The sequence below is a fragment of the Lathyrus oleraceus genome, chromosome 1, assembly GCF_024323335.1.
Source record: "Lathyrus oleraceus cultivar Zhongwan6 chromosome 1, CAAS_Psat_ZW6_1.0, whole genome shotgun sequence".
Taxonomy (NCBI): domain Eukaryota; kingdom Viridiplantae; phylum Streptophyta; class Magnoliopsida; order Fabales; family Fabaceae; genus Lathyrus; species Lathyrus oleraceus.
Window position 1 is genome coordinate 180,982,989 of NC_066579.1, and position 12,536 is coordinate 180,995,524.

At 35.4% G+C, this 12,536-nt stretch overlaps 1 protein-coding gene across 1 annotated transcript; it reads right to left on the reverse strand.

Moving 5' to 3' along the window:
* Positions 1–552: 552 nt before the first annotated feature.
* LOC127126212 (xyloglucan endotransglucosylase/hydrolase protein A) lies at positions 553–2,934 on the reverse strand. Its single transcript, XM_051055104.1, has 4 exons — positions 2,709–2,934; positions 2,162–2,262; positions 1,832–2,025; positions 553–1,291 (listed from the first exon to the last, which is right to left on the reverse strand). Exons 1-4 carry the CDS (start codon positions 2,905–2,907, stop codon positions 892–894), a joined length of 894 nt encoding a protein of 297 aa, XP_050911061.1. The 5' UTR covers positions 2,908–2,934; the 3' UTR covers positions 553–891.
* Between the last annotated feature and the right edge of the window lie 9,602 nt (positions 2,935–12,536).

Sequence of the window (12,536 nt, forward strand, 5' to 3'; positions counted from 1 at the left end):
CATGTATGGATAAAGAAAATATAAAAATATTGCAAAGGAGGAAAGATCAATCCAAATGGAAGATACCATGCACTCCCAACAAATCATGTATCACCCAAACAAATTATTGAGAAAGTTTAAATTTTGTAGGCTACAAATGTCTTGGCAATACAACTAGTGCTTGCCTATAATTGTAAAATTTGTATATTTTTCAAAACATACACAATCAATCAAACTTGCTCTTTTTGCATTTTTACCTCATTTAATTTTGCTATTTTGCTTTACATTATATTTATGCCTTTATTAGTTCACTAGTTTCACAAATACTTTAACACTATTTAGAAGAGTTAAAAAATCCTTAACTTAGTGTAATCTCTTGAAACAAAAGAGAATTACATTTAAGAGATATTAGGTGATATCTCAACTAACATTTAAGTTTATAGAAGAACTACATCTCATATGTATATGTTCTATACATTTTTGAATTTTTCAAAAAACTAATAATAATAATAATAATAAAATAATAATATGTTGTAAGAAAATAACTTGAAGAAATGAATTAAAGATAAAATCTTAAAATACAAAGCGAGAGACTCATCTCATTCCATTCCACAATTCTTTGACTAATTACATAGCTCAAACAATTACATTAAACAATAATAACACTAAATGATATAAATTATAAACAACCAACCACTTTGCATAGGTCGTCCACTTACATGTGATGAAGAAAGTATAAATAAGAACTTTATGGAGTATTAATTACTTAAAACATAAAAATGAAATCTCATTTTCATCCGAATTTTAATAATATGATTATTCACAATACCATATATCTTAGTCATTATTATTGATAATAAATTTTTATCAAATAATAGTAACCAACAATATATATAATACATTAAAATTTAATTAAATATCTCTGTCTCTTACACACTCCGCAGGAATTTGAGGAAAATGTTTACGATCGGTACAATAATTATAAATGATATATTTCGAATGCACCCATTTTAACCTTTGCCATTGAGCAGCATCAAGATCATGAAATTCAGGCTGATCCCACCATCTTTTTCCTTGTGTGTCACAAAATTTTGCATTGACAGAAGCTTCACAACCATCAACATGAAACCCTTTGTAAGAAGCTATAAATGGTGCTTTTGACCAATCTGTTTTCTCCAAACCACCCCTTGTGGCCCAATCATCAGCATTCCATAAACTATTGTATATTTTCATTGGTTGATTAAATGGATATTTTATTCCTAACTCATTGTTGTTCTTGAATACCCTAATTGGGACATCATCCACAAAGAAACTGCATAATACACATTTGAGTTTTAATTTATAAGACAAAAATATATAGAATATTACTCAATATTTGAATTTAAAAAAAAATGTTTAATGGTATATTCTTAATCTCATTTCAATAATATTTTGTTTTATAATATTTTAATTAACTTTAAAAAAAATATAAATGAGAAAAAAGTTATTAATTAAAGACATTAATGTAATTTTATCATTATTATTAAATAAATTTGAATGCAATATTTTAAGGTTACAAAACTAATCTCTTACAACTTATTAATAAAATAAAATAAAATAAAAAGCTTATTTTTTAGAATGATAAAAAAAATTAAAAAAAATTAACTATAATATAAAATTATTTATTTTTATTTTTATTTGAGATCGACAAGAGTGACTTTCTATTAATTTTATTTTACAAATACATAAATTTAAAATGAGCTCTTTCAAACTTGTTTAAATTGTTTCATGATCAAATTATAATAGTGACTTAGATTTAAAATTTTGATGTTTGTGTTTGTTTAAGATTAATACAAAATATTAACAAACTTACATAATTTGAAACATGTTCCACAAGACAGAATATCTATGATAAGCTTTTGTAGGATCAAACCAAAGATAGATTCTTTGTTCTCTGTCACCTTTGCCTCCTGTGAAAACATTTGTTTGTAATATGTAAGGTTCACCTGTTCTGTTTCCTAAGAATTCAAAGTCTATCTCATCATGTTCTGCATTTTGAGAAGATAACTGCAAAGTAAATTCAAAAGAAATTAAATATATTTCTTTTTTATTGAAAATAGTAATTTTAATTAAAGTCAAATATTTTTAATAATTATATATAAATTAAATTTATAAAATAATTAAGAGAAAATATTTATCTTACATAGAAAGCAGTGACTGTGCCTGCTGAATCACCAGCAACCATTTGGATGTACATACTAAAGTGGCCAAATAAATAAGACCCTTTAGATTGGAAGCCAGTACCTGTTCAAAAGAATATGCATTAATATTTGTATGTTTGGTTACATTAATATTTATTATAATTTCTAATTTACCTCTTAATATAAATATTATTGTTATAAAAAGTTATATTAATTTTTTTAATATTTTTTACAATTTATAAGATTGAAATTATTTATATTTTATTAAAAAATATTAAATTTAAAATTTAATTTAATTTATTTCTACAAAACCTATTTATAAAGTGAAATCTATTATTCTTTATAAACCTTTTTTGACACTATAGATAATCCAGGTAGAACTTGAAGTTTTTCTGGTAAGGAGGAATAGAAAAATGAAGTGTATTTAAATCAAAAAAATAAATTACATAGTATTTTGGATAGGGTTATTACCAAAAGAGGAAACCTAAACAAATGTTTGTCCAAGAAACAAATCTTGAATATAAAATTACTAATAAGAAAAGCACATACCAGTGTACTTATCAAGAGTAAGCTGAATTTGAGAGCCACCATTTAAGTATTTGATATGATCATAAGCCCAAGTAGGAACATAATTACGGCCAAATGGAACATCAATAGGAGTTCTTGGATTGGCAGCAAAGGAGATATATGAAAGTGATGATAACAAAATAAGACAAGTCAACAAATAAGAAAAAGAAGAAGAAGACATGATTTTATTTTTGATGATTTTGTGAATAAAATAAAACTTAGTATATATAGACACAAGATACTATGTTGGACCACTTTCTCAAATTAATGTGAGGTTGTAACGCGTTTAAAATTTCATTTGCTAGCTGGTCTTTGGTTATCAATCACATTCATGCTATAGATTACATGTTTCTTTGATTTCACTTTGTGATTAGGATTGATTACTAATACTATAGGTTAAGAGGGGAAAAGTTGATATTCATATGAAAGACGAGAGCATATGAATACTCGTGTAGTAATATATTGTAAAGAAATACGGTAACGGTAGTATGAACTTCTTGTTACCAACAAATCATCTAAGGCCGATATGAACAAAAAAAATACAAGGAAAGTTCCATCATCTACTTTCAAAGTTTCGCGGGTGTCAAAAATCATGATCCAAACACTGGGATGATTGAAGAATCTGGTTTGACTCTTGGTGAGAAGATCTACGAAGATGAACAAAAGTTATGTTGTGTTCTGTTTGGTGAATTCATACCTGAAAGTTGTGGTTGAGACATAGAGCTTGAATCCATGGCGGCAAAAACTTCCTTTTCTTGATTATGAAAAATGTTTTCATCTTCATTTATGATAAAATCAGATTCCATAGCGAAATATTCATCCTCATCCATACGATATCATTCTGATACCATATTGAGAATTATAGAATGAGAGGGCCAAATGTCATACTCGTATTGACGCAGTCGAAAACATTACAAATTAGCAAACGTGACACCTAGAATAAAGATACATGTTGCAAGCAATAAATCTGATAGATAAAATTTTAGAATCCACTAAATAGAGAAAAATATTGAATATTATTATGAAAAAAGTAATCCTGACGGTCTCGCCAAAAGTGTTTAAATACATAAACAAATAAACCCTAATGGGTTTTTAATCCAAAACATAAATAAAATAGAAAATTGCGTAAAATAGTGCTTTTAGGCCTGAAACAAACTCGAATGACTTAAAAAGTCCATAAATCATAGCAAAGTGGTGTGTTGGACTTTTGAGCCGATTACCTATCTCGAAAGATATAATAATAGTCATTCTGACGTTGCACACCAAACTTGCACAAAGCCTGTCGAACATTTTCCATGTGCAACTTTATCTTTGATATGTACATTCAGCCTTCCTACATTCGTCCCCTCCACCTCTGAAGAACTTGATCCCGGGTTCTTTTCTTGGTAAGAGCTTCATTTGCTTGATACTCATGAATGTCAGCAACATTAAAAGTATTAGATATATTCATGGCATCATGGAGAGCTACCACATAAGCATTATCATTGATCTTTCAGATCACTTTGAATGGGTGATATTTGTATGGTTTCAGTTTGCTATAAGTACCAAATGGGAACCTCTCCTTGTGCAGAAACACCATTAGGTCATCTGCTACATTGAAAACCTTAACTCTGATTCATTTATCAGCATCCGCTTTATTCTTTTGCCCATTAGCCTCTAACTTAGCCTTGACAGCTTCTTTAATAGCTATCATCTCCTTAGCCATATTCCCAACAGCCACACTAACTCCATGTGTCTTAGGAAACTTAACCACACCAACCACATGCTTAGTGACAAAAGTATAAACCAAAGAAAAAAGTGATTTTCCCATAGTTGAATTCACAATGTTGTTATAAGAAAATTTAACCTGAGGTAAAACTAAATCCCACTTCTTCGACTTGTCTTCACAAATAATATGAATCATATTCCCCCAAGGTTCTGTTGGTTACCTCAGTTTGTCTATTTGTTTGAGGATTAGCTGTAGAAACCATGTTCAACACGGTTCTAAACGATCTCCAAAGAGTAATCTAGAAATGATTGAGAAATTTGGTGTCCATGTCTGAAGTAATTGTCTCAAGAACCCCGTGAAGACACACAACCTCCCTGAAAAACAGTTTGTCTATGTTGGACGCATCAGCAGTCTTATTACAGGCAATGAAGTGTGTCATCTTAGAGAATTTTTCTACTACAACGAACACAGAATCTACACCTCGTTTTGTACAAGTCAAGTCCAACGCAAAACCCATCGCTAAAGCTTGCCAAATATCATTTGGAATAGGTAAAGATATATAAAGACCAGTATTTTAAGATTGGCCTTTAGAAACCTGACAAGTATAACACCTCTTTATTATAACATCAGTGTCCCTCCTCAAGTGTGGCCAATTATATATTTCCTCTAGGTTAGCAATGGTCTTGTCTCGACCCATATGACTTTTAAGACCCCCACCATGAAAATATCAAATTAACTTTTCTCTTAAAAACGAGCAAGGAATGCATAGTCAATCGCCTTTAAAAAGATAGTCATCTCGAAGCCTATTATCTCCTGTGATAAGGTGATTAGAAAGGAATCCCTCCTACTCAACGCATTCGCTACATTGTTAAGAGCCCTTGACTTGTGATGAATAATAAAAGGAAATTTCTGCAAAAAAACGCATCCATTGATCATGCATCTTGTTAATAACCTTCTGGATGTGAAGGAACTTCAAAGTTTGATGGTCAGTGAATAAAATGAATTCCTTCTAAACCAAATAATGTTCCCACTAGCGCAGAGCACTAAAGATTGTGTAGAGTTCTTAATTATGAGTATTCCATTTCTGACAAGCATTGCTTAATTTATCGCTGACTAAGGCCACTAGTTTCTTCTCTTGAGACTATACAACTTTTATCCCCACTCCACTGGCATCACATTCAACTTGGAACACTTTGTCAAAATCAGGAAGTGTTAATACTTGGGCGGTACATAAATTCTCCTTAATCAATGCAAAACTCTTCATTTACTCACACCCCCATTTAAACTTCCCTTTCTTTAGACATTCAGTAATAGGTACAGTGACAGTACTGAAGTCCTTGATGAACCTCCTATTTAAGGTGGTTATAACATGAATTCTACGCACCTCAGTCACTGATTTAGGTGCAGTATAATCCCTGATAGCACTCACCTTATTTTCATCCAACTAAATTTCTTCTTCACCAAAAAGAAAGCCTAGAAAAAGTAATTTGTTGGTGTTGAATGTACACTTTTCAGATTAATGTACAGCTAGTTCTCTTGTAAGACTTCCAGCGTCTATTTCACATGCTCTAGGTCCTCTTTCTTGTTCTTACTATAAATTATAATATCATCAAAATAAACCACTACGAAAGAACCAGCGAATTGATGCAGAACCTGATTTTTCAATCTCATGAAGGTTATGGGCATTTGATAACCCAAAAGGCATCACCAACCACTCATACATTCCATCTTTGCTCTTGAAAGTTGTTTTCCATTCATCCCTGGGCCTGATTATGATCTGATGATATACACTATGCAGATTTATCTTTGATAACACCTTAGAACCCGCCAAATCGTCAAGCATGTCTTCCAAATAGGGGATTGGGAACCAATACTTTATAGTTATCTTGTTGATGACTTTATTGTCAACACACGTTTGCCACTGATTTCCCTTCTTAGGGACTAAAAGGATTGCTACTACACAAGGAATCATGCTCTCACGAATGAATCATTTCTTTAACAAATCCTCAATTTTCTCCCTTAAAATATCATTATCCTTAGGGCTCATACAATAGTAAGGAAGGTTTGGTAAGCTACGCCTCGGAATGAGGTCAATCTGATGTTGAATGTCTCGCATAGGAGGCAAATCATTCAGTAATTCCTCTGTGATCAACTCCTTGAAATCCTCTAGGATCTCTAGCACTTCTTCTCAAATTACTACTTCCTCCTTTACAACACTCATCATCCCCTTAATCACCATTGGCAAAACATTTAGTTTCTTTAATAGCTTCATCAAGCCCATTTTCACTCTGCGTCATTACTAAGGAACTAGACTTCTTTCCCCATGAATTTTTATCAAAGTGCAAAATAAAAGCCATAGCAATTTTATGTCTGCCACGTGAAAACATTATCATGTTATCCAGTCCTCAATAAGTGATATCATTATCAAACTTCTAGGGCCAACCAAGTAAAATATGACAAACATCCATATGAAGAACGTCACAAAGTACCTCGTCTATGTAATGTTTTCTGATGGAGATAGGAACTTTGTAAGCTAGTATTACTCGAACTTGTGAGCCCTTGATTACCCAACCGATGGTGTATTGTAACACCCCAATAATAATATGATAATTATTTAAATTAAGTTAATAATATATTTATTAATTTAATTAGATAATTGGATTATTATTATTATTATTTTTGGAATTATTGAATTATTATTATTATTGGGATAATAATATAAATTGGAAAATATATAAGTGTGAAATAAGGAAGAAGAATCCCATTTGGTAAAAAGAGTTTTACGTGAAACAGAGAAGCGGCTGAAAAGTGGAAAGTGGAGAAAAGGGCAAAGAGGAAGAGCAAGGGCAAAGGTTGGAGAAGAGAAAAGCTTGGAGCTCAAAGATTTGCCGGATTAATCAGGTAAGGGGGGTTTATCGTCGTTTAATGGGTATTATGGGTTAGCATGAAATGGGTAGTGATAAACCGTTGAATTGACCCTAATTGGGATTTGGAGTGCTGAAAATTGTGATGAATAAGTTGTGTTAAATCTGAAATTTAATTGGTAATTGTGTGAGTCGTGTTTCCCCGAACGTATAGCTTTTTACGGAATTGGAATCGGAGGTCCGGAAGTCCTCCAACGGCGGAAATTGCGGAGAATTCTGCATTCTGCTTTGTGTTAGCGCAGGAACAGCTTTCTGTCTTGCGTTAACCGGTTAACCCAGGGTGTTAACCGGTTAACACTGTTATGTATTGTGAAATATTGCTGTTTTGTCTGTGTTAACCGGTTAACCCAGGGTGTTAACCGGTTAACACTGTTGTGTTTTCTGAGATATTGCTGTTCTGTCTGCGTTAACCGGTTAACCCAGGGCGTTAACCGGTTAACACTATTGCGTTTTGCCAGAAAGTGTGTTCTGTGTTGCGTTAACCGGTTAACCCAGGGCGTTAACCGGTTAACACTGTTGAAAAGTGGAAAAATTGTTATTTAAAATGTTGTGTACCTATTTGATGGTTGCCTATATCGGTGTGTGATATAGTAGGGATTATTTCCCGCTGTTTTGAGTAGTATAGGTATTAGTAGAGTGTGCTAATACTGTGATTGAATTATTTGACATGATATGATGTTTTGATACATGTGTTGATGATGTATGATGGCATGCATAATATTGTGAATGTATATGTTATGCATGGGTTGTGAATGGACTGTTTTATGGCTTAGAGTGTGAGCATATGTCCATTGTGGATTTTGTTGTGATGTTGCATTGCTAGGTGATTAGCATGCATATTGTGGCCTTTATGGTGGTAGCTAATTCCCATCGTGAGGAATTAGTGATGTTAGTCATTTTGGACTGTTGTTGGTGTTTGCATGCTAGGTGAATTAGCGTGCATAGCATGGCCCTTGGGGTGGTAGCTAATTCCCATCGTGAGGAATTAGTGATGGGAGTCACTAGGTCTCAAATGAGTGGGACTAGTGAGCTTGGTAGCCGTACCTGGATTGGTCGGTGAAGTTGAACTATATGTTCACGAACAGTCGGTACCGCATGCATGGAGTCTCATTGCATAAATTATGTATGGCGTATAATATGAATGGATGTATTCCAGTATTATACGTGTGTTGTGTGTTTGTGTTGGCATTGAGTATGCGTATGAATTGTGTTGGTATTGAATATGATATTTGAGTTGATGTGCCGTTACTGAATGTATGATACGATTAGGGTGATTAATGTGTTAATTTACTTAGCATTTCATGATATTTTATAATGCTTATTATATCGATTGAGGAACTCACCCTTACAACTATTTTTCAGGTAACGAGCAGTGATTGAGTAGAAGCTAGTGATTGGAGTCTAGTGTAGTCTCCTTAGTGGGTCGTGCTCTGATAGATGTAACATCGGGATGGGATGTTTTAACTTGTTTTAATTGTTTTATTGTTGGTTGTGAACCATTTTACATGTAATGTGTTACATGTTTTGAATGATCGATTTGATCTCTATCCGCTGCGTATTATGCAAATGCTTATGTTTTGAATTAATAAAAGAGCATGACCGTTATATTGGTGAATGGTGTGAAGTGTTTGTGTGACACCCTTGACTGCATAATTACTCTGATTGATATATGTTGTTATTCTAATTAAATATTTGGGGTATTTTAGAAGGGTGTTACATTAGTGGTATCAGAGCATAGTCGGTCGAGTCGAGTCGTAATTATTCTGTTTCCCCTGTACGGGATAGGTGTTGTGTAACCCTATCAGTACTTATTGTTTTAGCTTGTTGGGTTTTCAGAATAGAGATGGCTGGGAGAGGTAGAGATGATGCTGCGATTGCTGAGGCTCTGGGTATGCTAGCTGGAGTACTTGGAGGAAATCCGAATGTTGTGGGAATGGGAGCTGCTCGTCAACTGAGTGAGTTCCAGAAGAACAATCCTCCAATGTTCAAGGGAGCATACGATCCAGATGGTGCTCAGAAGTGGTTTAAGGAGATAGAGAGAATCTTCCGAGTGACTGAGTGTGCCGATAACCAGAAGGTCAGGTTCGGTACGCATATGCTGTCAGAGGAAGCTGATGATTGGTGGGTTGCTACCCGCACTGAGTTGGAATCTGCTGGGAATGCCGAGATCACTTGGGCTGTGTTCAGAGAGAGATTTCTGAGGAAGTACTTTCCAGAGGATGTCAGAGGAAAGAAAGAGATAGAATTCTTGGAATTGAAGCAGGGCAATCGGTCTGTTATTGAGTATGCTGCTAAGTTCACAGAACTGTCGAAGTATTACACTCCCTATAATGAGGCTGCTGGAGAATTTTCGAAATGTGTGAAGTTTGAGAACGGGTTGCGTCCTGAGATCAAGCAGGCTATTGGGTATCAGCGGATTAGAGTGTTTTCTGATTTGGTTGACTGTTGTAGGATTTTTGAACAGGATACCAAAGCCAGAGCTGAGAGCTATCAGCAGAGGGTTGATAGGAAAGGCAAGAATCAGAATGAGCGTGGGAAACCGTATGCAGCTGGCAAGGGTTTCCAGAGGCAGAGTGGGATGAAGAGGCCTAGTGGGGGAGATTCTAGTGCCCCTGCTAAATGTTACAGATGTGGTCAGGCTGGACATCGTTTCCATGAGTGTGCTAGTGTTGAGAAGAAGTGTTTCAAGTGTGGCAAAGGTGGTCATTTGGCTGCAGAGTGCCGGTTGAAGACTGTGACTTGTTTCAACTGTGGAGAGGTGGGTCATATCAGTCCACAGTGTCCTAAGCCGAAGAAAGAGAATCAGTCGGGAGGAAAGGTCTTTGCTTTATCGGGTTCTGAGACGTCTGCAGATGATCGTTTGATCCGAGGTACGTGTTATATTAATGGCTTTCCTCTTGTAGCTATTATTGACACCGGTGCTACTCATTCCTTTATATCTTTGGATTGTGCTGTGAAACTTAAGTTAGAGATATCTGAGATGCATGGTAGTATGGTGATTGATACTCCTGCAAAGGGTTCAGTGACTACTACTTCAGTTTGTTTAAATTGTCCCTTGAGTATTTTTGGTAGAGACTTTAGGATGGACCTTGTGTGTCTTCCATTAGTGCAGATTGATGTTATATTGGGTATGAACTGGTTGGTGTTTAACCGAGTTTCTATCAATTGTTTTGATAAGACTGTGATATTTCCTGAGGTTGAGGAAGGAAAGAGTTTGTTTCTATCAGCCAGGCAGGTGAATGAGGCAGTAGCAGGTGGGGCAGAGTTGTTCATGCTGTTAGCGACTTTGGAGGCTAAAGATAAACTGGTGATTGGCGACCTGGCCGTGGTGTGTGATTTTCCTGATGTGTTTCCGGAAGAAGTGAATGAATTGCCGCCAGAGCGTGAAGTTGAGTTCTCGATTGATTTGGTACCTGGTACTAGGCCAATATCGATGGCTCCGTACCGTATGTCTGCTGTTGAGCTAACTGAATTGAAGAGTCAGTTGGAAGATCTGTTGGATAAGAAATTTATTCGTCCGAGTGTGTCACCGTGGGGTGCACCAGTGTTATTGGTTAAGAAGAAAGAAGGTACTATGAGGTTGTGTGTGGACTACAGGCAACTGAATAAAGTGACGATCAAGAATCGGTATCCTTTGCCGAGGATTGATGATTTGATGGATCAGTTGGTTGGTGCGAGTGTGTTCAGCAAGATAGATTTGAGATCGGGGTATCATCAGATACGTGTGAAAACTGAGGATATTCAGAAGACTGCTTTCAGAACAAGGTATGGACATTATGAGTATTCTGTAATGCCTTTTGGTGTGACTAATGCGCCTGGAGTATTTATGGAGTATATGAATAGGATTTTCCATCCGTACCTAGATAAGTTTGTTGTGGTGTTTATTGATGATATTTTGGTGTATTCGAAATCTGAAGAAGAGCATGCTGAGCATTTGAGAGTGGTTTTAGAAGTTCTACGAGAAAAGAAGTTATTTGCTAAACTGTCGAAGTGTGAATTTTGGTTAGAAGAGGTTAGTTTTCTTGGTCATGTGATTTCAAGAGGTGGTGTTGCTGTTGATCCTTCTAAGATAGAAGCGGTATCTAAGTGGGAAGCTCCTAAGTCTGTTGCTGAGATTCGAAGTTTCCTTGGTTTGGCAGGTTATTATAGGAAGTTCATTGAGGGATTTTCCAAGTTGGCGTTACCGTTGACGATGTTGACTAGAAAGGGGCAAGCGTTTGTTTGGGACTCAAAATGTGAAAAAGGGTTCCAAGAGTTAAAGAGAAGGTTAACTACTGCTCCTATTCTGATATTACCAAGTCCGTCAGAATTATTTGAGGTTTACTATGATGCTTCATTGTTGGGTTTGGGTGGTGTGTTGATGCAGAATAAGCAGGTTATAGCTTATGCTTCGAGACAGCTGAGAGTTCATGAGAGGAACTATCCGACGCACGATTTAGAGTTGGCAGCTGTGGTTTTTGTTCTGAAGTTATGGAGGCACTACTTGTATGGATCAAGATTTGAGGTTTTCAGTGACCATAAAAGTTTAAAGTATTTGTTTGATCAGAAAGAGCTGAATATGAGACAGAGGAGATGGTTAGAGTTTCTGAAGGATTATGACTTTGGTTTGAATTACCATCCGGGTAAAGCAAATGTAGTAGCTGATGCATTGAGTCGGAAATCATTGCATATGTCTATGTTAATGGTTAAGGAATTGGATTTGATTGAGCAGTTTAGAGACTTGAGTTTGGTGTGTGAGAGTACTCACAATAGTGTTAAATTGGGAATGTTAAAGTTAACGAGTGGCATTCTGGATGAGATTAGAGAGGGTCAGAAATCCGACGTGCTTTTGGTTGATAAGTTGACTTTAGTGAATCAAGGTCAAGGTGGTGAATTCAGAGTTGATGAGAATGGTGTTTTGAAATTTGGTAATCGGGTGTGTATTCCGGATGTTACCGAACTTAAGAAGAGTATTCTTGAAGAAGGACATCGTAGTGGCCTGAGTATTCATCCTGGAGCTACGAAGATGTATCATGATTTGAAAAAGTTATTTTGGTGGCCGGGAATGAAAAGAGAAATTGCGAGTTTTGTTTATTCCTGTTTGACTTGTCAGAAGTCAAAGATTGAACATCAGAAGCCGTCTGGGCTAATGCAACCGTTAGCTATTCCAGAGTGGAAGTGGGATAGTATCAGTATGGA

Coding starts and splice junctions, on each gene's coding strand:
- LOC127126212 (XM_051055104.1), bottom strand. CDS start 2,907: ATGTCTTCTTCTTCTTTTTCTTATTTGTTGACTTGTCTTATTTTGTTA. Junction 2,263..2,708: donor TACTCTTGATAAGTACACTG/GTATGTGCTTTT, acceptor TCTTTTGAACAG/GTACTGGCTTCCAATCTAAA. Junction 2,026..2,161: donor GCACAGTCACTGCTTTCTAT/GTAAGATAAATA, acceptor TTTACTTTGCAG/TTATCTTCTCAAAATGCAGA.